The 24156-nt window shown below is 51.5% G+C and overlaps 10 protein-coding genes across 10 annotated transcripts; 4 read left to right on the top strand and 6 right to left on the bottom strand.

Moving 5' to 3' along the window:
- Position 1: 1 nt before the first annotated feature.
- BD324DRAFT_629053 (hypothetical protein) lies at positions 2–1998 on the bottom strand. Its single transcript, XM_022016168.1, has 9 exons — positions 1591–1998; positions 1425–1536; positions 1276–1370; positions 1019–1216; positions 775–969; positions 622–717; positions 504–563; positions 245–445; positions 2–196 (listed from the first exon to the last, which is right to left on the bottom strand). The coding sequence occupies exons 1-9, from the start codon at positions 1909–1911 to the stop codon at positions 68–70; spliced, it is 1407 nt and encodes a 468-aa protein (XP_021870594.1). The 5' UTR covers positions 1912–1998; the 3' UTR covers positions 2–67.
- Positions 1999–2189: 191 nt separating this feature from the next.
- Positions 2190–4106, bottom strand: BD324DRAFT_651730 (velvet factor; the record flags this gene model as incomplete). The annotated part of the gene is made up of 7 exons (XM_022018384.1): positions 2190–2331; positions 2388–2462; positions 2526–3426; positions 3484–3692; positions 3732–3808; positions 3858–3921; positions 3973–4106. 7 exons carry the CDS (start codon positions 4104–4106, stop codon positions 2190–2192), a joined length of 1602 nt encoding a protein of 533 aa, XP_021870593.1.
- A 4249-nt stretch (positions 4107–8355) lies between these two features.
- Positions 8356–10334, top strand: BD324DRAFT_629043 (Endonuclease/exonuclease/phosphatase). Its single transcript, XM_022016167.1, has 4 exons — positions 8356–8515; positions 8570–8743; positions 8813–8999; positions 9051–10334. The coding sequence occupies exons 1-4, from the start codon at positions 8463–8465 to the stop codon at positions 10248–10250; spliced, it is 1614 nt and encodes a 537-aa protein (XP_021870592.1). The 5' UTR covers positions 8356–8462; the 3' UTR covers positions 10251–10334.
- A 79-nt stretch (positions 10335–10413) lies between these two features.
- On the top strand, positions 10414–11728 carry BD324DRAFT_602273 (vacuolar ATP synthase subunit E). Its single transcript, XM_022013942.1, has 7 exons — positions 10414–10536; positions 10701–10781; positions 10858–10940; positions 11037–11190; positions 11252–11497; positions 11560–11619; positions 11673–11728. The coding sequence occupies exons 1-7, from the start codon at positions 10483–10485 to the stop codon at positions 11673–11675; spliced, it is 681 nt and encodes a 226-aa protein (XP_021870591.1). The 5' UTR covers positions 10414–10482; the 3' UTR covers positions 11676–11728.
- Positions 11729–13164, bottom strand: BD324DRAFT_629036 (hypothetical protein). The gene is made up of 3 exons (XM_022016166.1): positions 12609–13164; positions 12318–12556; positions 11729–12225 (listed from the first exon to the last, which is right to left on the bottom strand). The coding sequence occupies exons 1-3, from the start codon at positions 13055–13057 to the stop codon at positions 11912–11914; spliced, it is 1002 nt and encodes a 333-aa protein (XP_021870590.1). The 5' UTR covers positions 13058–13164; the 3' UTR covers positions 11729–11911.
- A 106-nt stretch (positions 13165–13270) lies between these two features.
- On the bottom strand, positions 13271–15794 carry BD324DRAFT_580773 (Dynamin central region-domain-containing protein; the record flags this gene model as incomplete). The annotated part of the gene is made up of 10 exons (XM_022013459.1): positions 13271–13521; positions 13573–14005; positions 14053–14535; positions 14583–15091; positions 15152–15298; positions 15334–15400; positions 15450–15509; positions 15561–15620; positions 15670–15711; positions 15762–15794. 10 exons carry the CDS (start codon positions 15792–15794, stop codon positions 13271–13273), a joined length of 2085 nt encoding a protein of 694 aa, XP_021870589.1.
- A 455-nt stretch (positions 15795–16249) lies between these two features.
- On the top strand, positions 16250–17109 carry BD324DRAFT_629026 (hypothetical protein). Its single transcript, XM_022016165.1, has 3 exons — positions 16250–16394; positions 16487–16660; positions 16860–17109. The coding sequence occupies exons 1-3, from the start codon at positions 16290–16292 to the stop codon at positions 16983–16985; spliced, it is 405 nt and encodes a 134-aa protein (XP_021870588.1). The 5' UTR covers positions 16250–16289; the 3' UTR covers positions 16986–17109.
- A 35-nt stretch (positions 17110–17144) lies between these two features.
- On the bottom strand, positions 17145–20417 carry BD324DRAFT_651724 (hypothetical protein; the record flags this gene model as incomplete). Its single annotated transcript, XM_022018383.1, has 17 exons — positions 17145–17552; positions 17606–17786; positions 17845–17945; positions 17991–18083; positions 18124–18481; positions 18528–18716; positions 18758–18852; positions 18907–19016; positions 19063–19172; positions 19221–19317; positions 19367–19490; positions 19546–19662; positions 19711–19830; positions 19880–20053; positions 20122–20199; positions 20253–20310; positions 20371–20417. 17 exons carry the CDS (start codon positions 20415–20417, stop codon positions 17145–17147), a joined length of 2460 nt encoding a protein of 819 aa, XP_021870587.1.
- A 223-nt stretch (positions 20418–20640) lies between these two features.
- Positions 20641–22765, top strand: BD324DRAFT_651723 (hypothetical protein; the record flags this gene model as incomplete). The annotated part of the gene is made up of 6 exons (XM_022018382.1): positions 20641–20776; positions 20825–21080; positions 21140–21200; positions 21252–21370; positions 21421–21510; positions 21568–22765. The coding sequence occupies 6 exons, from the start codon at positions 20641–20643 to the stop codon at positions 22763–22765; spliced, it is 1860 nt and encodes a 619-aa protein (XP_021870586.1).
- A 107-nt stretch (positions 22766–22872) lies between these two features.
- On the bottom strand, positions 22873–23751 carry BD324DRAFT_651722 (hypothetical protein; the record flags this gene model as incomplete). Its single annotated transcript, XM_022018381.1, has 1 exon — positions 22873–23751. The coding sequence occupies one exon, from the start codon at positions 23749–23751 to the stop codon at positions 22873–22875; it is 879 nt and encodes a 292-aa protein (XP_021870585.1).
- Positions 23752–24156: the final 405 nt, after the last annotated feature.

Raw genomic sequence — 24156 nt, 5'->3', positions numbered from 1 at the left:
TACGACGATCACAGACAAATGCATAACCGCAAGCAAGCCAGACTCCGAAAGCTAATTATGCAGTAACTCAAACCAGACGCGAAAGGTTGCGAGCACTGGCCATACTTCCGAACCCTTTTCGAGGGATCGTACCAACCGCAGCCTTTTCATTTGGCTTCACGGGCGACAAGCAGGCAGGAATAACCCCGTCCCCTGACTGTGACAATCGATGAGCACCGATTATCACGGGGTCTCATTCACTCACACTCATAATGGGATCCCAAGTGAAAGCCGGAGCTGCCCCAAAAAGCTTGCGCTTCTTCTTCTTCTCCGGTTCAGCGGTACTCGCGAGTGAGACATCCCCGTTGTCTGTACCAGTTACTTTGACCGACGGGATAGAAGGCTGCAATTTAGAAGTGTCATTGGAGGTCATCTCCTTCAGAGCAGGGAGGTGGGAGGTGTCGGCCTGGTTGTCGCAGGAGAGGTCAATTGACCGGCGACCGGGCACAAGGAAACGATCTCACCTGAGCAGCTTTGCGAGCCTTTTTGGCAGGGACTATCTCATCTTCAGAGTCAGATGCAGGCTTCGAAGAAACGGTATCAGTAACTTCCAAGCCTTACAAGCTGACCGACCCGGCTCACCTTCTTGGATTTCGGTGCTTTCGGTGCTTTTTTAGCGGCATCCGACGTTGTGGCTCGAAGCTTCGCATTCGCACTCTTGAGGCTCTCCAGCTCGACCTGCAGCCGAGATTTCAGCTTCAAGCCATGTTTACTCATTAGACAATTCAAGCTCACCTCTACGCCTACCAAACGATCCCTCTCTGCGACTGCGTCCTTGATCTTGGCCTTCAAGGTTTTCTCTCGCTCTTTGCTAGCCTCCTGAAGACTGGACAATTCCTCCTGTAGATCAGAGAATTCTTCCGTCTTCTTCGCCAGCATGGCCTTGGTCTCTCGCAGAGACTTTTTGAGCTCGCTTTTCTCCTTTTCAGTCTTAGGGCGGGAGTCAGGCCAATCTTCCTTTCTCAAACACTCGACTCACTGAACCATCGCGACTCTGTTCTGACGTGAGAGCCGAGTCAAGCTCTGTCCTCAAAGTCCTTTCCTTTTCCTTCGACACCTTCAGCTCCTTCTCTAATATCACAATTCTCGCTGCAAGGGCCTTTGTCTCCTCGCGAGCCGCTTTACTTTCTGCAGCTTGTTGATGCGCTATCGAGGTATTAGCCTCCGCCAGAGCGATCTGATATAGACCTCGAGATCAGCCATAATGTCGCATGCCTCGGCAGTCCAATGACGGACCTCGAGATCAGCCATTTGGGCGTCCTTCTCCGCCAGCTCGGCGTTGAGATCATCTTCCCTGGCTTCGAAGAGCGTCATCTTGTAGTCTCGCATCACTGATAGGATGTATAAGCCGATACTGTACTATCTCTGACATGCTGTCTGCTCACCTCGCTCCGACTGCAGTTGCAAGTTCTGGTATTCCATGTCGATCAGATCCATCTGTTCGCTGACTACTGCCAAAAGAGCTTTCTGCTGTTGGACCAGCGAGTGTAGGTTGAGCTACGAGTTGTTGAGTCAGTTCTATAGTCGCCCATGTCCAGCCTGTTTCCCCACCTCCTCCTTTAGCTGCTCCGCCTCTGCTTTCATCCTGTCCATATCACCGGCTTTGGTCTTGAACTCTTCGCTAGCTTTTAACTCTCGTTTCAATCGGTCCACTTCCTCGACGTATTCGCCGACCTCCATCTTGTGTTTTCTCTCGATAGCATGAGACCTCCTCACCAGCTCTGAAATCTGGCTCTCCAGATGGCTGATCCTGGCCTTTGTAGGCGCAGGAGTCGACGGCATTTCAGGCATCGAATGGGTGAGTGTATAATGTGCCAAGTGGGGAGACAAAGGTGGCGAGTCCTTCTCAATTGGAGCTGGTCCACGAGTCATGATTCTCTGAGGAACGCTGAAGTGGAAATGGCTGGTTGCGAGGTCTCACGAGGATATGAACTGGAATAGATATGAATGAACGGGTTGAGTTGAAAATCATCCTTCTCAAAAGACAGTCGCGGCCTTGTTTACATGGAGATGTGAGTGTGGCGAAATTTGATTCCGCTGTACAGTTATTCATTCCGAAACGTTGCGATACTGCTTCCGTCCCATGACGACCGTAGGCTGACGGATCGTATGGCCGGTAGACGAGCGCAATCGATTATAGTACTAGCTACCTAATCGTCCTCATCCTCTGAATCACCTTCGGATCTCGCTCTACCCTGTCTTCGTTGTCTAGTGGGCAATCGCACGTTCTGCCTGGCGAATACTCGTGTAAGCTCAGTTGTGGGAATGACACCTGGAAACTTCTTGGCAGAACTGCAGACAAGCTTTAGTGATTCGTGGCAGATGAAGGATATCACCTCGTTACTCACTAGACTGTAAATGCCTCTGACTGAACTTCTGCTAAGACAGGCGCTGTGTTGTCCGGACGATGATTTTGCATCATACTGGAATCGCAGAAAGAATGCGCGTCAGCTACAAACCGCTCCTCGACCAGAACATGGACGCACCTCGCCAGACTGGTCAATGTGAATCTCAGCCTAAAGCTGCCTTCAGTCCTGATACCGAGATCATGGGCGAAGAAGAACAGCCCAGGCTCTCCATGTTCGTCGGACAATCTTTGACAGACGCAGCAAAGCGTTCCTACAAGTACTCTGGAGTAGTTGGCGGTTGCGCCAGTAGCCATTTGCAGCCGGGAAGGGTCATCGAATTGAGCATATGAGGCGATGATAGGAGAGTGAAGCGGTCGAGGATAAGTCGGAGTGGTAGGGAGAGGATATGTCGACGCTGTTGAGGGCCGCGCGCCACTGGTGGAAGGGCGCCCAGAGAATCCAGAAACGGCTGACACGCCAGTAAACGGCCTATCGAGGTGTGATGAGCTGGAGTCAGGACGGAACGATTGGTCTGCGTGGCCTTCACCGGCAGCTAACATCGGTGATAATAATGGTTCCCGATGTGAGAATTGTGTGCGAGATCCAGATGTGGAGGGTCTGGAAATTGGGGCAAGAGTCAGATGAGAGGATTGAGGTCTATTATAAGAACTGGATGGGCGGGACGTGGTGGATTGATCTGGATGCTGATATGACGGGCGGAGGGATCCGGATAGTCCGGAAGTGGCAGGTCTTGATCCTGAAGGGGTGCTGGGGGACCCTTTGAGGGCGTCTAATCTTGTAAGTGGTCCAGAAGCGGTGGTAGGACGAGAGGAGGAAGCGATCTGAGAAGCAGATTGGTGAGGGTAGTCGGCGGCGGGCTTAGCAAGCCGCATGGTTTCGCCTCTTGTCTGTAAGCCTTCATTCCGCTGAGAATCCCAGTATGACGCGGAGGGAGATTGAGATTGTAACTTTTCAAGTGAGGACTCGGTGACTGGTGAAGAGGTGGTAGCTGCGGAAGTAGAGCCAACAAGTCCAGGCACTGTCGGGTGCGATGGATGAGCGAGAACTTACTCAATCTGCAGGGATCGTAACTCACTGTTGTAGCGGAAATGTCCTGGATAACCGTACTGTCCTCCATGCTCCGACCTGGACTCGGAGGAAGATGAGCCTGCTGTCCCTGGAGGTCCTTCGAACGCGGGTGCTCGAACCAGTTGAGAGCCGGGGTGCATAACTACATTCCGTTGGTGAGTACCATCGGCGGACCACAGGTCAGCCATGAGAATGAGGAATTGGATATTGACGTGTCTTGGAGGGTCAGCTTGCATGGCCGGAACGGCGACTCACGAAGGATTGACGAGTTCGCCTTTGGAGGTGTACACTCGAAGACGAATGATAGGTGGAGGTGACAATGGTCGACGATCCTGAAGCGTCTCAGCTTTTTCTTGCATCCTGAGAGATCGATGCCCTCACCTTGTCGCCAAAACCACATGCTCGGGCACGCTGAGGCTGCTGGATGATCTCGAGGGTGTATACCCTACAGAACAATTGTCAACTTACGCGCGGATCATGGGACCTTCGCACTGACCAATCTCCTTGCGAATCGCTGTTTGAGCCGGCCGAAAGGACGACTGATGCGACGGATCCTGTGGAACCTTCATCGCTTAATGCCGACCCTTCTCTCTCCTCTTTCTGATGTCTGTCGAGTGGATGTTGTGCCATCTCGCCCCGCGATAGCGGACGCTGTGAGCCGACAGATCCGGAAGGTGAAGGACTCCTCAACAAGTGTGCTATAGAATGTTTTCTCGAAATGCGCTGCTGCCTTTGGTAATGTTCTGATTGATCCGGATGTCTTCCGGTTCCTGAAAGAGACGTTTCTGAGTAATCCAGATCCTCTGTGATCACTGGGTGACTACTGCTTGATGCCACGCTCGACGCCAAAGGTTTATGTCGCTTGCGGCTCGATTCTGATGGGGATCGACGTGACATGGAAAGGTCTACAGAGCGCTGTATTCATCCTCTGCATTGATCAAGATTCGGGCCGGCCAGATTTCTCTCCGTCGTGCTGTGATGAATTCTAAGCCTAGGTCGAAAGTTGCAGGCGTTTGGCCAGTCCAAGTAGAGGCTGGGCCAGATAGACGGAGGTGTGGAGCGTATCCAAGCGGAGAATCCGGCGACTGACTGATGTGAAGACGGCCCAGGAAGAAGAACGTCAGCGAATGATGAACCAAGGTTTCCTGTGTTTGCTGCCTTTCGACGGAGACGACTGTGACAGAGCGGGGTCTGAAATTTGATCCTGATATCTTATCTCGCTTCTCCTGAGCTCTTCGCTACTGGACGAGAGAGTGACAATAAACACAACGACGGGCGACATGCCCACGTCGCGCGTCGTTCCATGTGCGTCGCGAGGACGACATTGACCGAGCAAGCTAGGCGATTGACTAGTGTCTCCCGGTGTGCCTGTCGACCCAAAACAAGAGAAAATAAACTCACCGAATGTCAATGGACGACCCTGATAAGAATGCCGCACACAATCCAGGTTCGACAACAACAACAATACCACCACCACCTGCTCAGCGTCGGTCGATGTATAGCTGCACGCTCGAACAAGGTGTCCAACAAATGTTATGTTATGCCTTTACCGCTCGACTAGTGCCTGATATGTGTAAAAAAACCACACCAACTTTGCCGATCAGCTTCCCCGTCGTTTAATTTTCACAATCGCAGGCAGGATCCCTCTACCGTCCTCCTATTCCTCTGAAGCAGTAGGTCGATAGGTCGTGGCTGTGATCCACACCAGCACGGAGGATCGCCTGTCTGTCACTGTAAGATCGAAAAGGCTCCGACTCAATTGGAAACGACTCCAACAAAGAAAACATCCAGATCCTCCGTCTGTTGTTGTGATTACTCTTTATTCACTCCCCGCGGGGATGCCGTGGGAGAGAGGGAGAGAGTGAGAGAGATGAAAGGGCAAAAGGGAGTGAAAAAGGGACGACGAGCCTGCTACCCTGGGTGGTCCTCGTGGCTCACCTTTTAGTCTTATGTCAACAGACGGCAACAGTAGACGTATGACTCGCTCAGTCGGGATTGAGGAGAGGATGATGATGATGCAATGAGATCACAAAAGAATGTAGATTCCCCGATGTTGTTATTACTCGTTCCTCGTCCTTCTATCCAAGTTCAAAAGTGAGGCACGCATGGCGTATTGCAAAAACCCGGACTTTCGATCGGCCCAATCTGACCATGATCGTTCGATCGCACCTTGTAATAAATTGTGGTGTGAGGGGCGCAAAACGACGCCCTCCCCAACCTCTTGCTTTGCCTCTTGGTCAAGAACTCATTTTGCGTCGGACTATTCTAGGCTCTATGCATGACGCGAATGGATTTGTCCGGTATAGAACAGTGTGTCTGGCTCCTCGTGATGGAGTCGGAAGATCCACCTCTGTGCTAGTCAGTGGTGAGACAACCGACTCCGAGGAGCCGTTGTCCCTGGAAAATACCTTGCAATGGGAAGGAGAATGGTTAACCACCCGCATGATTTGACCAGGTCCGAACAGGATCATTTCCATAATGCCTTTTTTCCCCTCTGCGACGAGAGAGCAGCGGAACTCTGAGTGAATGCACCCACGCCACCATTCATTTGCAGCTGAGAATGCCTCTTTCTGCGCCTTGTTCTCTGCTCTGCTCGCGCTCCACTTCTCGCCTGGTCGGCGTCACTTCGTCAAGCCACAATCAGAATCAAGCTCTCCCTGTGCATATCCACAGAGGCGGGATCCCGCAACTCCAAGGCGAAGTTCGGGAGAATCAGATTAGCGAGTAAAAGGCGAGAGCCAGCAGGACGAAGAAATCGATGCTGAAAAAAAAGAGACCGCCCACATTACTTTTTGAGTTTAGTGTAGGTTTTTATTAATACCCTGTGTTGCTTCTCACTCTGCTCAAGAGACTCTGACCTCGTATTTCTATGTGAGCAGCGCTTCATGACCTGAAAGAATGTGCCTTTTCGGGATCCAGGGAAAAGACGCTCCAGTGCGATCGATATCGGCAATAGCCTAAATCCAAGGCATCGTCCGTGTCTCTCGAAACCGTGTGTGGCACGTCATAGCTGCGGGGGTGCCATCTTCATGACAGGGCACATGTACTTCGTATCCTTCACGCCTAGGCCCTTGTCTGGGATCGTTACAAGATGCCAGCGGTGTCCATTGACTCAATGTCAGAAGAGATGCTTGGGCGAGCAAAAGTCGGCGTAGTCGCCCCTTTTACTGAGCACGAGATGTCGCCTCGCATATTTGTCCCACTTTGCCAACACCGAAGGGCAGCGGCGTGAGCCTGAACTGCGGAGAGCCCACTCACGGCTCCAGCTGAGTCTGAAAGTGGCGTTCGGGGAATATTTGGCCTGGAGAGAAACGTTAAGCAAACACCTGACATCCTCGTGCCTTCCCGTGCCAGCGATTACGAGAATGGAAGAGGACCAGACACAGGTACGACGTTCCAACGACGACACGGGGAACAGTTGAGCATGCCACTGCCGCGACACCATTGAGTAAAGAAGGGTCTGAGCCATGACGAGCGTAATGTGAAGAGTGGACAACTCCGCTTTCTAACATGTGTGTGCTGAAGTGCAATGTTTGTCAAGCCCCACGCTGGTGGAGATCACGACAGGAGATAGCAATGTACAACCCTTTGGACCGTACCTTGTAGTGAGATGCACACTATGGAACGATCCTCAATTGTGCCGTACGGATGCAGAGTCACCGAGACACTCTGAGAAGAGGCAGGAAAACAGCCTGACTGAGAGGGAAGCTTTCACATGCGGGCCCTTGCCGCCGACAGCCAGGCCAACACATGTTGGACATGAGCAGGAAGCTTCTCGCAAAAGTAGCGCCGAAGCTCATGGCCACTCATCCCTCCCAGCTCCCATATGGATGTCCCTGCGAGCCTCTCGGAATTCCAGTGTGGCGAAGAAGTGTCGTAGTGGGGAGAACATGCAACGGCGACAGTCGTAAGCACAGCGTAGTCTCGCCATAGGGCCAATAGTGCGCGGCTTCGGACGGGAAAAGCCAAGCTATCACAATCTTGCTCTCGAGGATTCCCAGAAGAGTACAGGGAGCCTTGATCCTGAAAGCGCGCTTTGCGCGAAAAGGGACGCTTCACTGGACTCGAGTGACATAGCCAATTCAGATGAAGCCAACCTGAATTGCATTAAGCGGCTGTGAGGGGAACTGCGGTGGAGAGAACAGCCAAGACCACCAAGATGGAGTCGCATATCACGAGCAGCCAGGAAGGATGCTGCCCATTAGAGCTCAGCACCTGATATTCATCAGCTGCATCTGCGCCTGAGGTGATTCTTTACAGCAGGCCCACTCACATTTACCTGGATGGCGATGTCTCTTACATGTGTAGCTTTCCTGCCCATTCCCCTTCAAGGCGCAGCAGCAGGCGACCTATAATTGGACAGAAACCTATCACGCATCATTCTCCAGAGCGATTTGCACTGGACGTGACCGTTTTCTGTTCTTTGCCACTGTCTAAGTGCGAGACACCTGTTTATAGAGCGGCATGTCGGACGTCGATTGCTTCAAGATGCTGGGAAATCGTGCAAAAATCTCTTTCGATCGTGTCGTAGAGGTTCGCCTGTGTCCCACAGGGTTGGGGGAGAAGCAATTCCCGTGCGAGGTTTAGAGGCAGAGGGGCCGTGACGGATGTATGCCTCCTCACACGGCCAGTCAATGTACCCCTTTCGCGTATACGGACTAAAAACAAGTACATGACGATCTCGAAGGCTGTCTGACTGTAAGATCGCATATCCTGCCCCCGCCATTTCGTCGAGGTCCCTCCCTGGATTCAGAGGTGGCTCTGGTCAGGGTCCATCTGCATTTCTTCGGCTTTAGCGGAATATCACGTGTCAAGCTCGTCCACGTGGGATCGTACGTTGACGTCGATCCGCCCCGTCATTCTTGTGTGTTTTGTGTCTGGATCTGTCCAGGTCAAAGTGGTGTAGATATCGATTAAGAAGCTTTTTGGGGTCCTGTATGCGATCGTTAGGGCGATAGATATCGAAAATCTGCAGCTAGAAGCGATATGAGCTCGTCGAGTAAGGAGCGCGAGCTCAAAGTATTGTCATTCAATGTTTGGTAGGTCGCGAGACAGCTAAGAATGGTGGTACCTGCTAATCGCAAAATATGCAGGGGCCTTGCAGTCGTATCAAAAGAGAAAACACCTAGAATACGTGCCATAGCAGAGGCTCTGAGAGGCTCCGAATATGACATTGTATGCCTGCAAGAGGTTTGGGTCTACAAAGACTACGAGATCATTCGGAACTCTGTCTCGGACAATTTGCCATTCTCTAGATTCTTCCACACGTGAGTTTGTGCTATCGTTCGCCAACAGCTCAATCTGGTGGGCTTGGATGAGACTGAAGTCCAGAATAGCGGAGCTCTTGGGTCTGGTCTTGCCATCTTTACTAGGTTTCCCTTGATCGCTGCTCAGGCATTCCCGTATTCCCTATCTGGGTCACCTGCCCACGCCATAGATGGCGATTTCTTTGTCAAGAAAGCGGCGGGAAGCGTAGTCATCCTACATCCTGTCCTGGGAGAGGTGGAGATCTGGAATACCCATGTGAGCGACCAAATGGAATTACTTTCGTGTAGCTCTGACCTCTGTCAACAGATGCACGCGGCAGGAGAAAATCCACCGGATACCAGACAAGCTCACCGTATCGCTGAGAGCTGGCAACTCGCCAACGCTATTAGATCAAGCGCCGCGAAAGGTCGTTACGTACTCTGTATGGGAGACTTCAATTCTCAACCTTGGTCCATCCCTATCAATATCATGAGACACCACGCAAACATGTCAGACTCGTATCTGGATGCACATCCATCCGCCAATGCTGGGCCGTCCGTCGTAGATGCCAGGGTCGGCGTCGAAGAGTATGGGATGTCTTGCGACTCGAGACTGAACACATGGTCCGCTTCAAAGCCCATACCTCAGAATATCACCGATCAAGGAGGCAAAAGGCTAGACTACATATTCCATTGTGGACCCGCCGTGGCTCGTCGGAGACCTTTAATCTGGGGATACAGAGATGACCCAGATTCAGAAGCTGAGGGATCCGGAGGTCAGACTTCTTACGATGCTGATGGGTGGCCGACCGGTGATGCCAAGCTGGAACAGGGCAAGTCGATCCCTCACAGTGTGCAACGAGCTCCAATGTTGCGGTGCACAGATAGTCGACTAGTATTCACAGAACTCGTTCCTGGACACGACTTTTCCTACTCGGATCATTTTGGTTTGACATCAACGTTCACATTTGAGCACACGCAACAGAATGGATCCGGTATCAACGGTCCTGGACCCACAGCTTCAGCCAACAGCCACGAATCGGCCTCAAAATCGACGTCATCATTCACCCCCCTCGTCCCTTTAATGTCCACCCACGCTGAACCATTGACCGAGGAATCCAACACCTACGCTCCAGTTATGCCTGCAACCTCATCCTCGCCTTCTTCTCCGCGAACTTCAACGTCCCGGACAGCGGCTCAGACGGACAAGTCCCAGATCATCCGAAAAGCCCTAGCTACGCTCAGAGATTACACCCGAATCTCTCAGAAAGGGGCTAAGAATCATCTGCGCATATTTGTTGTCATTGTCCTGGCACTCATCGGTCTAACCATCGGCTCAGCATGGCAGCCTAAATCTTGGATACAGCCCATCTTTACACTGCTTGGAGGAGCGTGCGGTGCAGCAGGAGCGACATTCCTCTATACTGGCTTCGTCTGGGGAAAATGGGAGCTGGGTCTCTTGACAGAGACCATGGAGGAGATGGAGCTGGAACTGAGGGTAGTGGAGATGGAAGAGAGGCCGGCTTGATGTGCCTGGATGCATACAATCTTTGCTTAGAACCCTTGTCATGTAGTATGCCGATGATATATTGGACTGCATAGTAATTCATCAGCCAAGAGCGAGCCGAGTGCCACACTTTGCTTCCGTCTCCCCTCGCCCTTCACTTATTCTGCGTTCATGACCCTTTATCCTATAGATCACTTGATCTGCTGTGCGACTCATACCACAAGATTGATACATCCCAACAAAGCATACCAAGATGTCTCGAGGGGCCCTCTCCGACAATGAGATCCAAACGGAGATGAATAAAATGGTGAGACACGCCTTTCTCCTCGCTGCCATCTCCACTCCCTCCATTCCGGACGGCGGGCGCTCTGAGCGTCACTCGATCGTCAGGTCATCATTTTGTAAACCTGAATATCGAACCATCCTGGTAGTGATGTGGGAGACTTGTTGTCGCTGATACATCCTCCCTAGGTTGCGTTCATCTCCCAAGAAGCGCGAGAAAAAGCTAGAGAGATCCAGGTTAAAGCTGATGAGGAGTTCGCGATTGAAAAGGTGAGCAAAGGATTCATCAGGCGCAACTGCTCGGCGGTGGAGGACAGACTGAATGCTTACGATGTTCTCAATACAGGCGAAAATTGTCCGACAGGAGTCTCTGGCGATAGATGCGCAATACGAGAAAAAGCGGAAACAGGCTGAAACAGGTTGGAAGATGTGAGTGGTGCGCCTGAGGCTCTTCCATAACATCAACGTTCTCCCGCTATCTGACCTATATCGATTGGACTTATACTCATGTTATGATCCCCTCAGCTCTCAATCTACCGCTTTGAACAACTCTCGGATTCAGATCCTCAAAGCTCGAAATGATCACCTCAACAACCTCTTCGAAGAAGCAGCCAAGCAGGTCAACTCTCTTTCATCAGGAAGCGAGTACGCCAAAGCACTCGAGAATCTGATACTCGAGGTGAGTTGGATCTGTCATTCTTCTGTTCCGAACTCCTGTTGACATATGCGATGCGCTCCAGATCCTCCTTCTGCTGCTCTCCACCGAGGTCACCCTTTCTCACCGTCCAAAAGATGCCGATGTCGTCAAGAAGGCCACCAACGCGGCTTTGAAGCGATACAAGGAAATGTCTGGACGGGAATCAAAAGTGTCATACGATGGATCATTGTCAGATGAGAGTGCTGGTGGGATCACTGGGTCAACTATGGGAGGGAGGATCAAGGTCGATGACACTCTTGAAGAGAGATTGAAGATCCTCCAAGAGAAGGTGAGGATACTCTTCGATCGTCCGGGAGCTCCCTGTCGCACTCTTCGCTAATGCTTGATCAGATGCTTCCCGAGCTGCGCGAAGACTTGTTCGGCAAGAACGAGAACAGAAAGTTTTACAACGTGAGCTGAATGCTTGGAGGGGTTGCCGGAGAAGCTGATCCTTTCTTGCACAGTAATCGTCAGGCTACGTCGCCTGGGTGAGCCGCTCTGCATCATCAGAGTCCTGTCATGTATAGAATGCATCGATTGGTATGACATGACATGTGCTGGGTATAGCCAATGCCGCTTTTCATTCTGAACAGAATTCGACTGTCTCGTCGTGCGATTCCCCCAGATGAGCCAGATATCTGCTGCCCAAAGCGACATTTGACGTCGATCTACGGTCATGGCTAGACGGCGTAGGGTTGACTCCTCAGTCCCAGACGAGCTTGCCGCTCTGATCGACAGTTGCCGAAGCGGTCGACTTGCCCCCTCCGCCATTGCCCGGCTTCTTCTTACCAGCCGTGTAGATCTCGTTGATCCTTTCTCGCTGCAGATCCCGCTTGTGCATCGCCAATCTGCGCTGTCTGTCCTCTTCTTCCGCTGCTCTTGCTGCCTTTTTCGCTTCTGACTTTTTAGCATTCTTCCGCTGCGTCTTTGTCGAGACGGGCAAAGGGGCAGCTCCGCCAGGTATGGAAGACGCATGTGACGATGAAGAAGGTCCAGAGAGGGACAAAGAGATGGCTTCTAAAGGTGAGGTCAGTCAGAGGAATACGCTACTTCGCAGCACACGTAGCATAGCACTAAGATGTAGCTCCTGTCATAGGGTATGTCCTCACTTTTCGGTTTGCTTTGGACCACATTCCATCCGTCGTCTTCGACTGTACTGCCCTCCGATTCAGACGTATAGTCTTCCGAGAACTTTGAGACCTTTTCGTCTACAGGAGCAGAAGCCGCACTAGATGAAGTGACTGATGGCGCTGGATCATGACTGGTGGACGGAGTACTCGAGGCTCTAGGATTCACAATCTTCATCACGCGAGCATGAGTCGGAGGTAAATCCTCAGGATCGAGCATGCTTTCGTGATTGACATGTCAGTCCTGGGTTTCAAACGGAGCCTGCAACTCACTCGTCGACCTTTGTCTTCCTCGCTTTGGGAGCAAGTCTCTCTGCCAGAGTCTTTGGCTTTGCTGTGCCTTGGGTCATAGAAGTGGAAGAGCTAGCAACAGCAGCGAAGCTCGGACCATTCCCAACCGCTTCATCTCCTTCCTCCTTCGGTTCAGGCTCAACAGTTCTTTGCTCTTGCATTACCTTGGTCACGTCCTTCGCTCCATGTGGGCCGACTCCATTCTGCTGCTTCTTCGGACCCTTATTGCCCTTCTTCGCATTTGTCGAGGAAGATTCGACCTTCTCAGACGCTACATCATCATCTACAGGAGCGCCGTTCTTCTTGTTCTTCCTCTTCGCCTTTTTCTTCGAGCTTCCCGAGCCTTGGTTCTTGGGAGCATATTGATATCCCAGAGCCAACACGACTAAGAGAGCCGCGCCGACTAGAGCTTCTGTCGATATGTATGGCATTGCGTATAGCAACAGTTCCAAAGCATGATTGCCTCTCCGTGACTGCCTTTACTGCCTTTACTGCCTTTCAATCTCGGGTCAACCGGCTCTTGCCGAGTCCGGTGTCAAGTTTGTCCCAATGACGCCGTCACTCGTGGCCCTTCGTCGTGAATCATCATGCATGTACAAGTGATTACCACACTCTATCCCTAGCCCTTTCTCAGAGAGATAGATTTAAACCGTAGCGACAATGGCCTCCGCGGCGTTCAGTGCACCAACCATCTTAACACATTCGCGTCTCCTCGCAACGACATCAGGCGACTCCTTGAGCAGTTCCTCTAGCACGTCAGGCTTGTACAGATGTTCCAAGAGCTCCTTCTGCAAGTTCTCCTTGGCGAAATTGACCAAGGTCAATGTGATGGCTTTAGGTACCATGTCGATCATCTCTCGTTTGACGAGAGAGAAGTAGGATTGGATGAGCAGTTCTGAATCAAGTCAACATCTGATGTTCCTCAGTTCAGCCTTGAACAGCTCACTGATGACTTCCGTCTCCATGATTTCTCTCTCATTCAACGACGCCACAGGCTTGATGACGGGAGGAGGGGCCTCCATTTGACCACCTTTCTTCTTTGGCTTGTCTTTGGCGAAGAAGCTTCCAAAGAAGCTCGGCTCGTCCTTCTTGAAATCGGCATCGAGATCTCGACCATTATTCAACTGGCCAGGTGCTAATTTCCCGCTCTTGGGGTCGATTGGCTTCTCAGGTGGCTTGTTGGCGTTCATGCGTTCCGTGACGATCGCCATGGCCTTGTGCCCGTTCAAAAAGTCGGGATGAGTTGTGTTGACATAACAGGCTTGAGCGGCGACCATGTCGGTCACGAGCTTATTTGTAGGTCCCATGCAATTCTTGAAGAAATTGATGACGACTAGGTTGAATCGTTCTTTGAGCTCAGGGTATCGCTTAAAGGACGACTTGGCGGGGATCAGCTGAGTTTCAAGAGGTTGGGGACCTGACGTACTGTCTTCGTCAACAATTGACCCAGGATTCTGATGAGTTCGTCGTATACCAAGCTGCAGCATCTCAACGAAGGATCTTCCAGCCGGCGGATCTGCTGCTTGACGATGACTTCAAACGCGGTAGTGCCAACGAATAGGGAAGGAGTAGATCCAGAGGAGTTGTAAAGGATAGTTCGGATGTCGCCATCTCGGACCTGGTCGAAGGGATCGATGCTTTTGACCCCACTGTTGTACAACTCGTGGAAGACGAAGGAGATTCGAGCACCCCCGGACAGTTCGTTGAGAGACAGATCGTTGGTGTTTCCATCAATGGCAGATCGGAATTCGGCACAGAATTCAGTGATCGTGGACAAGACCACGGAGCCAGGGTTAGTCTCTCCCATCGGACCTCCTAAAGATGCAAGTTCGGCATTGTATTTGGCCAACTGTTGGCCTATTCGCGCCTTGATATCGGGGAGTGTGTTTCGGATATGGTGCATCAGGATCTAAGGCATGTGTCAACATCGTTCACTTTCACATTGGAGCCCCTCACAATGTTAAGCTTTCTGGCTAACCACGGAGTACCGCAGTACTGAGCCTTGCTCGCGTAGCTAGCATGGTTCTCGAAGAACTTCTTCTCGTTCTCCAAGGCCGATGCGATGGATTTGGACTGGTCAATATCCCTCTGACCTCGATTGACGACGGGAACGTAACCCAATCTCAACGGGATAATCCGTCCTGCCAAGATGTCCACAACGTCTGTGCCTTGGTCCATGAGATCAACCTTTGTCAAGACACCGATGGTCCTCGTTCCTTCCGGGTCCACTTCACGAGCCATCTTCAATCCGTCCGAGTTGGCCAAATCAGTATTGGCGGCAGTGACAGCGAGAACGATAGCGTTGGGTTTGGAGATGTATCGCATCAGCATGTCCCTGATCTGCTTTTCAATGTCTCGAGGCTGGTCTCCGACAGGAACTTTGGTCAAACCAGGCAAATCGACCAGGGTCAAGGTGAGGACATTCGGAGAGAAGATTCGCAGGTTGATGGGATTCGGCGAGATACCTGAAAGACGCGGTCGTCAAGAATAGTTCGGTGACTTGACGATCCTGACTGTCAGCTCACCGGCATTCTTTCCAGTCATCTTCTCAGTATCTCTAACAATTTCATCTCGTATCTTGGCAAAGTCGTGAAACTTTTGTCCAGGCAAATGCAAAAACTCTCCCCATTCGTCCTGGTTGTTTTCATTCAACTGGGGGGTGTTGGGCTCCCCTGGAGGCAGATCAGAGAGATCAAAGGAGAGCCACACTCACCTTCTTTCTTGACTTCTCCATTGGCTTTCGATGTTGCAGGGCGGTTGATCAATTGAAGGACCTGGGACCAGGTGAGCCTCGCGAAGCAATCCTTACGGATGTTAACTTACCAAAGGTCGTCTAGTAACGATGCCGGTTCCTCGGGGTAAGAAGTCTCGACCGACAATGTTCTGACAGCAGTCAGCAGGCCAAGTAGAGGAGTCGGAATTGCCAGGTCATACCTCTAAGACTGAGGATTTTCCAGAACTCTGAGCACCGATGACTGTGATTTGAGGCAGATCCTAGATTCAAACTTAGCCGGAAGACCGATGGCGATTGATGAGTACGAACGATGTTATTGGATACACCTATAGACGCAAAGACATCTTGCAGCTATAGAGCAGAATCAGCATCAGAAGCATCGGGTTCTGGGGAATCCTCACCTTGTTGACTAGGGAAATGAGCTGCTGATCCATGATGATGGAGTGCTTGAAGTGGACGATAAAGGTTTAATGCGTCTCTTGAAGGTATGCTCTCTGCAAGAAGGTGCAAGGTAAGCTGAGGGCTCCTGGACCCAACAGACCACGCTGCCTTGCTGGAAGGGTTATGACGCACGCGAGTAAAGAGATGGGATACGGTATGACGGAGCTGCGCACCTTTATGTTGAGATCAGCCTTTTCTTGTCCTCAAAGTACGCCAATGAGACTACCTGGCGCTTGACTCTGAGATACAAGATTTGCACAGGCGGAGATGATGTATAATAGTCAGTCGAATGAGAGGTAGACACAACGAATGAATTACCTCGCCAGCCGCTTGAACCCACCAAAACGCAGAGATGGTGGCGGTAATGCAAACTCGCCAGTGGTAAATTTGATTCCGTTTGTGCCTCGTCCCCAAATGGTTCCATGTCGCTGCTCGCTGCTCATCTGAGCTGCTACTTGATAGCTCGCTTGCTCACGGTAGTTACAGCGATGACTACAGTCCCTCCACGTTTCGCCAAGGTGGCTATTCAGTCGCACACTCTGGAGCATGCGAGAGCGAGGACGATCTCAGCTTACAGGACATGGTTGAGATCAGTGAGTGATAGTGGGACATGATAAAAGCTCGCCTCTGCAGCGAAGTGGACACACGGAATCAGGGCGCTGACCGTATGCTGCCTCCATCTTAGGCCCCAGAGATATGCCAAATCTACTCTCTCAACGTTCCTCCTTCCATGGTTCGTCTGAAGATCAGACAGGATTTCGAACGGAATAGACATGTCGAGAACCTCGGAGTCATCAACATGCTGTTGCACAAGAATCAGCAAGAGTATCAGGAGACGATGAACCAGTGGAAGCAGGAGGTAAGTGTAGAGTGTGACAGAGGAATCGACTGGAGTTGAGTCGGGTCAATGAGGATCGGGCTTGAGGATAGATTCAGACCAGAGGAAAATCTCGGCTTTCCAGTCATCGTTACGTCTCACATTGCCAACTTGACCCTGCACACTGCCCTACTTGACAGCTCCGTGAATCGACTATAGCTGACCCACGCCCTCTTTCTAGCCCCATGTTGAACACTGGTTCAAACACTATGAAGACCCGCCTCAACCAGTCGCATTCCTGGACAAGTTCTACGCTGGCAGAGATGACCCTTCTTTGATCGAGGCTTCTCAGCGTACGACCGCATGATGGGGGATGGAGCAGGTCAAGCAGGAGAAGTTGAGGCAGTAGGAAGCACTCGTATCCTGCCAATACAGTGTAAGAGGATCCAGAAGCGATAAGCACAAATACAACCGATGCGATATCTAGCGATACAACGGATTCCCTAAGCCCTTGCTGACGATTTGCTCAACCTGATTCTACTTCCATACCGTGCAACTCGGCAGCCCGTACAAGAGCTTCATCATCAATGTCGTCCCCGTAATCCATGTCATCCTCCACCGGCGCGAAAGCATCTCCATCAATCTCCCTGTCTAACTGCATGCCTTCGGCTGCTTGGGCTTGGATTGCTCCTGGACCAAGCGCTCTGAGTGCCCTGTCTGCCTCTTCTCGATCCTTGCGCTGCCGATCCTCAATGTCTTCCAATGTCCATAGACTGATTCCAGTCTGAGTGTGATCAAATGGCTGAGAAATCTGACGGATAAATTTTTTGGCGAGCGAGACGGCCATATCAGTTGACATGTTGGAATGAGCTTCGATAATGTACTGATTGATCCATTTCGGCAACTTGCTTCGTTTGTCTTGACGAGCGAACCGCTGGAAGAGGTCTGGTCAGCTTTGTCATCCAGTTCAAATCTTTGCAAGCGGACCTTGTCTGCGAACACCATGAGTCCCCAGTCGGTCTTTCCACGCAAGACTCGCCCCACACACTGGGCTGCGTGTCGCATGGCGTCGAATGTGAGATAATCATTCTCTCTCACGCGGTAATTGTCCCGCAGGAATTCCAGTCGGGCCTTTAATATACGAGACTCTGTGTACTGATAGGGGATACTTCGCCGGCCGTCAGCACTTCGTAGTGTCGCTTTGGCGTAGCTCAACTGACCCAAACATGATCACTGCGCGACCGTAATTATGATCAAAATCGATACCTTCGGAGACTTTTCCTCGTGCGACAGAGAGCATGACGGCGCCACGACCATTGTTACAAGCCTTGATTGTTTCAGCGCCTCATCACCTCGTAAGCGATGTACTCACCTCCCGATAGTTCTTTAAGGCTATACTTGTCTCCATCGCATCGGGCGTCTCGACGAACAATAGTTTGTGCTTCCACACTTCGCTCAGAATGCCCTACATGGGGTGAGCTGCCAGATACACAACTTTCACGCACCATGTCGTACCAAGCAGAGACAATTGACTCCATGTACAGATAACTGGGAAAGAAGGCCACGATCCCATCCGGAACAACACGGCTCATTTCAATGAGAATGCTTCCAAAGTTTCGCACAACGGCGGGATCGTTTCTAACTTCGAACCGCGACGATATCGGTACTTGATCCGATCCTCTAGTGATGACCATAGGGAAGAAGGCGTTGCGTTGCAGTGTCATTGGGTAAGAGACCTCCATGACGGGTTGGAATTGAAGCATCTTGGGATACATATCGAGGGGTGAGATGGTACCAGAGGTGATGATAACGGACGAGAAGCGTTCAAACACCGGACTGATAGCGAGAGACGGATCAAGGCAGCTGATAGCAGGTCAGTGATGGGTCTGAAAGGGGAAACATGACGTACACCATGTGAAAGATTGGGTTGGGGACTGTAGCATGTTCGGTCTCGTACGGCTCCAATATGAGCATGAAACCCTTCTCATACGATGCAACAAGTGTGCCGAAACCGACCACTTGCTGCAGAGCATAATGCTCGTCAATGTTCGTAAGCTCCAGTGTCCGAACAAGGGATGTGAGTCGCTCGGCAGAGAACCTGATTCGAGGTGAGCTTGCAAGCGTTGAATGCCTCCTCACTTCAGCGGCCGCCGTTCAATGTAAGTGATCTCCTTCAAATGAGCCAGGAAGGACTGGGGTGTCTCCGCTACGACGTGCAATACTCTCATGCGTGTCTAGAGCAATCCATTCAGCTGCTACCACAGGGCAGACGTCCAGCTCTGACTCACCTTGAGGTACTCAATGAACCGCTTGAGGAAGGCCACGAAGTGCTCCGCTTTCCTGATATTGCCCGGTACGGCTTCATCCACCATATCTTCAGACAATTTGGCAGATGGGACTGGACCATTTCAGCATTGATTCCGAGACGGTGCCAGGATACTGACCAGGGGCTGTCAACATATCTTCGTCTTCTCGGTGCTCATTCGCCTCCTGTAACCCAGCGACAAGCTTTTCGTATTCGTTTTGCAGCTTCTCTGCATCTGTACGTTTGAGCCTAAGGCGAAAGATTCAGTGAGATTGACTGGGATTTCAACGACCTCACTCTTCAATCTTGTCACCGATCTTATTGACACTTCGGGCTGCAGAGTCCAGCATAGGACGTGTGAGGTCGACCGATAATGATTCGATGCAGACGTTGTCTGAAAGGTGAATCAGCGCCTCAAGCACCTTTTTGCGCCTATCACCAACCAATGTTGTGCGCTTCGTCAAACACAATGATGCTCTCCTTGCTCATCTCCGCGGATACGTTTTCCGCTACTTTTGGATCGAGCAGGTAATGAAAAGAAAAGATGACGATGTCAAGATAAGGCATCTAGTACATGTACGTGAGTTTTTGAAGACCGCGGTACAGTACAGAACAGGCTCACCATTCTCCGAATAGTGAAATATGGGCAGACTCCCTTTTCTTGCCCGTACTTCTTGACATCATCGAGGGTGTAGACTCCCGGCGGTATGAGGTTTCCTGGTTCGTAATTGTTCAGGTTCTGGTCAAAATTCAGCCGGGGAGGTCGCTCTTCAACCTATTCACGGACCTCGTGGTAATCGCATAGAGGTACACTACCCGGGTTCGCTCGACCCTTCTCACAAGCAAAGGCGGACGTGAGATCCCGACATCTCGAATCGACGACCTTGCCCTTTTTCTCCTTGCTCACCTGTTCGATTCGTAAGCTTCGGCCTCACAGGGTTGAAAAGCAGGCTGACTTCTGGATGTAGACACAGGTTTTTCCTCGAGGTCAATCCTAGTCCACGAAACTCCTCATCCTTGGCTCCCATTTCTTCCCTATATTCCATCAATCGCTTGAGCTCGGCCAAAGCTTTTTCAATCTCCGGCACCGTTCGCGAGCAATAGATCAGCTTTCGTTTAGTCGGATAAAACTGATAGATCAGGTCAGTACCTGTTGCGATTCGGGTTGTCTGCGACAGATTTGCCACGGTTCACCCACCTGCATGTAAGAGACGATGAGGGATAGCAGAGATACTGTCTTGCCCGTACCAGATGGCATTTCCAGTACACAGTGGCCCTAGTGTCTCTCATCAGCGGAAATGTGGATGATACACGTATCAGGCTTCTCACTCCTGCGTCCAGTGTCGCTTTGAGATCGGACATGTATGAGAATTGCTCTGGATAGATCCTAAAGAACGCCGTCGCTCCTTGAGCTCGTGCGGAGTACCGCGGATGACGCCTCGCTCACCGATCATACGGAAATAAGACAGGGAGGTCTCCTATCATGAACTTCATCTTGCCTGCTGATGCCCCTGTCTTACAACACAGCGATGAGTATGTGGGATATATGCCTCATAGAATGAGACGCTGAGCTGCAATCCGATCTTGAACTTCGGGCAAAGCGGTGATCGCCGCCGACTGACGCGAGAGTTACGTTATCTCCAAAACCCACCCGTCTTGGAACGCTCCTGTATTCGTCTAACAGACTTCAGGAGAGCCCGTTGCGAGGGATGATACGATGACGGACCTTGACGCGAGACTATCGGAACTCAGTCTGGCAGATGATGTGGGACCTCGCCAGCAGAATGGAGAGAACTCGACCTCGATCGAAGATCTGAGGGATAGCATCAATCTTCTGCTTGACGGTATCTACGGTGAGATCAGAATTATACGAAACAGCCGTTCCGCTGACAAGAATACAGAGATACAAGAGCTGAGACATGCGGCCTCAAAGTTGTCATCTGATGGATCTCCGCACAGTCAGCTTGTCGCTCGAGTGGCTGAATTCGACCGCTCTTTCAGGTCCCTCCAAAGCCGTATCACCGCGACAGAAGGCTCGAAACGAACTGATGATCCTGAGGTCGAAGAGATTCACAGTGACTGGTCGGATTTGGAGCGCGAATACGTGATCCTTCAACAAGAGATGAGAGAGGATGGATGGCTATCACGATTCAGGATGTGAGAACGACTTTACTCAAAGCTTTCCAATGAAGCTGAGAGACTTCGGATTTTTCCAGAACCGCAGATCAGGCCGAGTCGATGATGACTCCTTTGCAGACCAGCTTGAAGGACTGCTTGGTAAATGGAAACTACGCCGACCCTGAATTTTGCGCTGACGAGTCATTCTAGCACTACGTGGAGAGCATCACTTCGTCCCCTGTCCCGGTCCCTTTCGAATCTGAGCTGGAAGAGTTGCCCAGCCTTCGCAAACTGCAGGATTTGGTCAAGTCCCATGAGGCGATGAAGGCGTGGGTCGTCTTGTGTATCCTCTGACTGACACCGCTGACTTATATCTCAGGACTTACATCCCCAGCGTCGCCAAAATCTTGAAAATGATGGAGCGTAGTATCTTCGGTAGGACAAGCAAGAACGGAGAGGCACTCAGGAGGTGAGCCTCAAGACCTTGACATCCAGAAGCTTGACGCATGGCTGAGGCTATGCTCAGATACAGTGAAATGACACAGCGGTGGAACGAGCTGCAGCGACAATTGCAACAACTCGATGCTCGAGTTAGGATACTCATGACTCAACATCTTTCCAGGTCATCCAGCGGTGACTTTGAAGTCTTGGCAGAAGCGACCTCACCATCTGGTTCTTCTTCGATGGACTATTTCGCGCGCGGCCATGCTCAGAAACTGTCCGTGTCCGATATACGCAAATCCATACAACACCGTACGTCTGTCTCTTCTGTTGTCTCTGGCGTCTCGGGCACTTCTGCCGCGTCCATGCAAAGGCGAGCCCTCGGTGCGAACGGAATTCGAGCTGCAACGGAATCGCCGGAGGTCAAAAGGACTGCACCACCTCTACGCAGTCGGGCAAGCATGATGTCTGGCATGTCGTCGACTACGGCAAGGATGTCTACTGGGACTACTCCGCCGGTGCCTACAAGGCAGCAGCCTGTAGAGACTATGCTCAAAACGCCAACCAATCAACGCTTTGCTGGTGCTGGACGCCGAAGTGGCGCATTTTCTCCCTCTCCGACCGCCTCGTCGACCAGTCGCATTCCCATGTCGAGTCCCGGTGGACCTTCACCGAGACATCTCGAGGTTCCCGGATCAGCGTCTCGTGAATCGCGAATCCTCCCAGATCCGTCCAACTGGCCGAAACCAGTGTATGGGCAGTATTCGAGTCGCCGACCTGGTCCACCATCTGTCGGCGGTCGATCTGTGTCCGGCTCAATTGCGCGGGGTCCACCACCGTCTTCTTTCAGGTCCACTACGCCTACACCTGCGGGTCGATCCGTTTCACGGATGAGTATGGGATCACAAGCGCCGTCCATGTATGCCCCGCCCTCCCTTCAACCCTTCCAACCTAGCAAATACGATCTCCTCGACCAGACTGTCCAATCAGTGATCGACGAAACCAAATTCAAGCTCTTTGTAGCTCGAGTCGATCCATCCATGAAACGTGGGCAGAGGCGAGCGGAAAACGAAGAATGGAAAGGCGGTTTCGTATTTGGTGCTGGGCAAAAGGTCAGTCCGGTCAAGTTGCTCAAGATTGCCGGTCGACCTGGCAGGTTTGGCTTCGGTCAAGGCCAACCGAGAATGAAATGCTTGGTCAAAGTTGCCGGAGCATGGCAGGAGCTGTCGACTTTATTGAAGGAACGCCTCGAGAATGCGCCTCAAGGTTTTGACTCGCCCTGATCCATCTGACGACGAGACATCCTCATCTATCTATCTCCTTGATGTATTCTCTTATTGTAGATCTTGTATCGCGTATTTTTTATGCCTTTGATGCCAATCTCTTACGATCAGCCAGCATGATCTCCAGCCGCGACGCAAAAGTCCATATCAGAAAGCTTTTGCAGAGTTCCATTCCAAAGCCCAATGACCTCTTGCTCCCACTCCATGTCTGGGTCCAGACTCGATTCTGCGGACAATGCAGTTGGTGTGAGTCCAGCGTCGTCGGAACCTGGTGGATACGACACGCCTGAAAAGTCGCCATAGGTCCTGGCCCAAGCTACGAATTTCGATCGAGAAGCCATGATGATACTTCTTAATCGGATCCTCTCGGTCGCTCCAACCTGGCATCCAAATTGAACAGGAATTGGATGACCTCTGCCGCCCGCTTTAGCTGGCGGTATCCAAGCATCCCCTCTGAGCACAGCTAGCCAACCTCGATCCACCTCGCTCAAAAGATCCAACAGCCGTCTCATCGTTCTTGCGGCTTCTGCCTGAGCGATGGCGTCAACCTCATCTTCGGCAGGAGCAGCATCGTCGACTTCGTCAATGTCGGAAGCACTAGTCTCCGGTGTTGGCGCATGCGCCATAGATGAGAGCTTGACTAACGGCAAAGAGGTGATAAAATCTATCATCGATCCCGTCAGGGTGAGGAGGTAAGAGACTCGTACACCGCCCCATGGTTCCACAGGTGGGATCTGGAGGATGAGAGTCAAAAGGGGAAGCAGCCGTTCAGATACAAGTCGCAGCAAAGTCGTGAAAGCATGTTTCCGTTCATCCCTTTCGAGCGAGAGCAGTCGATCGTCAATATGCGTCCATAATCGTCTTTCTTGCAAATTCGTCAAGCTCAATAACGGCCTTGCGTCCGTGAGCGCCGTAGAAGAGTTCGCTCTTGACGATCCATTACTATGCGGTGGCGAGGGTGGGATATACCCGCCATCTCCACTCATGGTCTCAAAATGGCTACCCAGTGTGGTGAAGAGACGTCGAAGGATGGAAAAGGTGAGACCCTCATCATCTGGCCGCCAATTGCCACATCATCATCATTATTCATGCAAAGTGTTCCTGAAGAGGCGCACTTGGGGTTGGTTAAAGGGAAGATCATCATCCAGCAGGAGCAGCTGCAGTTCTCGCACATTCTCCATTGCTTTCATTTCACAGGTACTCGACCTGCGCATACATCCCGGTCACTCAAGGATCGGAACAGAGCCTGTCTGTCTGTGAACTCCATAACAGCTTGAGGCTCGCTCTATAGCTGTCAGTCCACGTTTTCAAGCGGAAAATCGGGATCACCGCGTGACTTGCTCGCGTTGCCCGTTCCTCCTTCCCTCTCCTCCCCTTTCATACCATATCCC

The sequence above is a fragment of the Kockovaella imperatae genome, assembly GCF_002102565.1.
Source record: "Kockovaella imperatae strain NRRL Y-17943 chromosome Unknown BD324scaffold_8, whole genome shotgun sequence".
NCBI classification, from domain to species: Eukaryota; Fungi; Basidiomycota; class Tremellomycetes; order Tremellales; family Cuniculitremaceae; genus Kockovaella; species Kockovaella imperatae.
This window is presented reverse-complemented; position numbering and strand designations above follow the sequence as displayed.

Excerpts from the sequence above, each read along its gene's own strand:
- BD324DRAFT_629043 (XM_022016167.1), top strand. The coding sequence starts at position 8,463 with ATGAGCTCGTCGAGTAAGGAGCGCGAGCTCAAAGTATTGTCATTCAAT. Across the intron at positions 8,516-8,569 it reads GTATTGTCATTCAATGTTTG|GGGCCTTGCAGTCGTATCAA; the intron begins GTAGGTCGCGAG and ends CAAAATATGCAG. Across the intron at positions 8,744-8,812 it reads TTCTCTAGATTCTTCCACAC|CGGAGCTCTTGGGTCTGGTC; the intron begins GTGAGTTTGTGC and ends AGTCCAGAATAG.
- BD324DRAFT_629026 (XM_022016165.1), top strand. The coding sequence starts at position 16,290 with ATGACTACAGTCCCTCCACGTTTCGCCAAGGTGGCTATTCAGTCGCAC. Across the intron at positions 16,395-16,486 it reads ACAGGACATGGTTGAGATCA|GCCCCAGAGATATGCCAAAT; the intron begins GTGAGTGATAGT and ends CCTCCATCTTAG. Across the intron at positions 16,661-16,859 it reads TGAACCAGTGGAAGCAGGAG|CCCCATGTTGAACACTGGTT; the intron begins GTAAGTGTAGAG and ends CCCTCTTTCTAG.
- BD324DRAFT_629053 (XM_022016168.1), bottom strand. The coding sequence starts at position 1,911 with ATGACTCGTGGACCAGCTCCAATTGAGAAGGACTCGCCACCTTTGTCT. Across the intron at positions 1,371-1,424 it reads GCAACTGCAGTCGGAGCGAG|TGATGCGAGACTACAAGATG; the intron begins GTGAGCAGACAG and ends ACATCCTATCAG. Across the intron at positions 970-1,018 it reads AACAGAGTCGCGATGGTTCA|ACTGAAAAGGAGAAAAGCGA; the intron begins GTGAGTCGAGTG and ends TCCCGCCCTAAG.
- BD324DRAFT_602273 (XM_022013942.1), top strand. The coding sequence starts at position 10,483 with ATGTCTCGAGGGGCCCTCTCCGACAATGAGATCCAAACGGAGATGAAT. Across the intron at positions 10,782-10,857 it reads AGGAGTTCGCGATTGAAAAG|GCGAAAATTGTCCGACAGGA; the intron begins GTGAGCAAAGGA and ends TTCTCAATACAG. Across the intron at positions 11,498-11,559 it reads TGAAGATCCTCCAAGAGAAG|ATGCTTCCCGAGCTGCGCGA; the intron begins GTGAGGATACTC and ends ATGCTTGATCAG.
- BD324DRAFT_629036 (XM_022016166.1), bottom strand. The coding sequence starts at position 13,057 with ATGCCATACATATCGACAGAAGCTCTAGTCGGCGCGGCTCTCTTAGTC. Across the intron at positions 12,557-12,608 it reads AGGAAGACAAAGGTCGACGA|CATGCTCGATCCTGAGGATT; the intron begins GTGAGTTGCAGG and ends CAATCACGAAAG. Across the intron at positions 12,226-12,317 it reads GGTCCAAAGCAAACCGAAAA|AAGCCATCTCTTTGTCCCTC; the intron begins GTGAGGACATAC and ends CCTCACCTTTAG.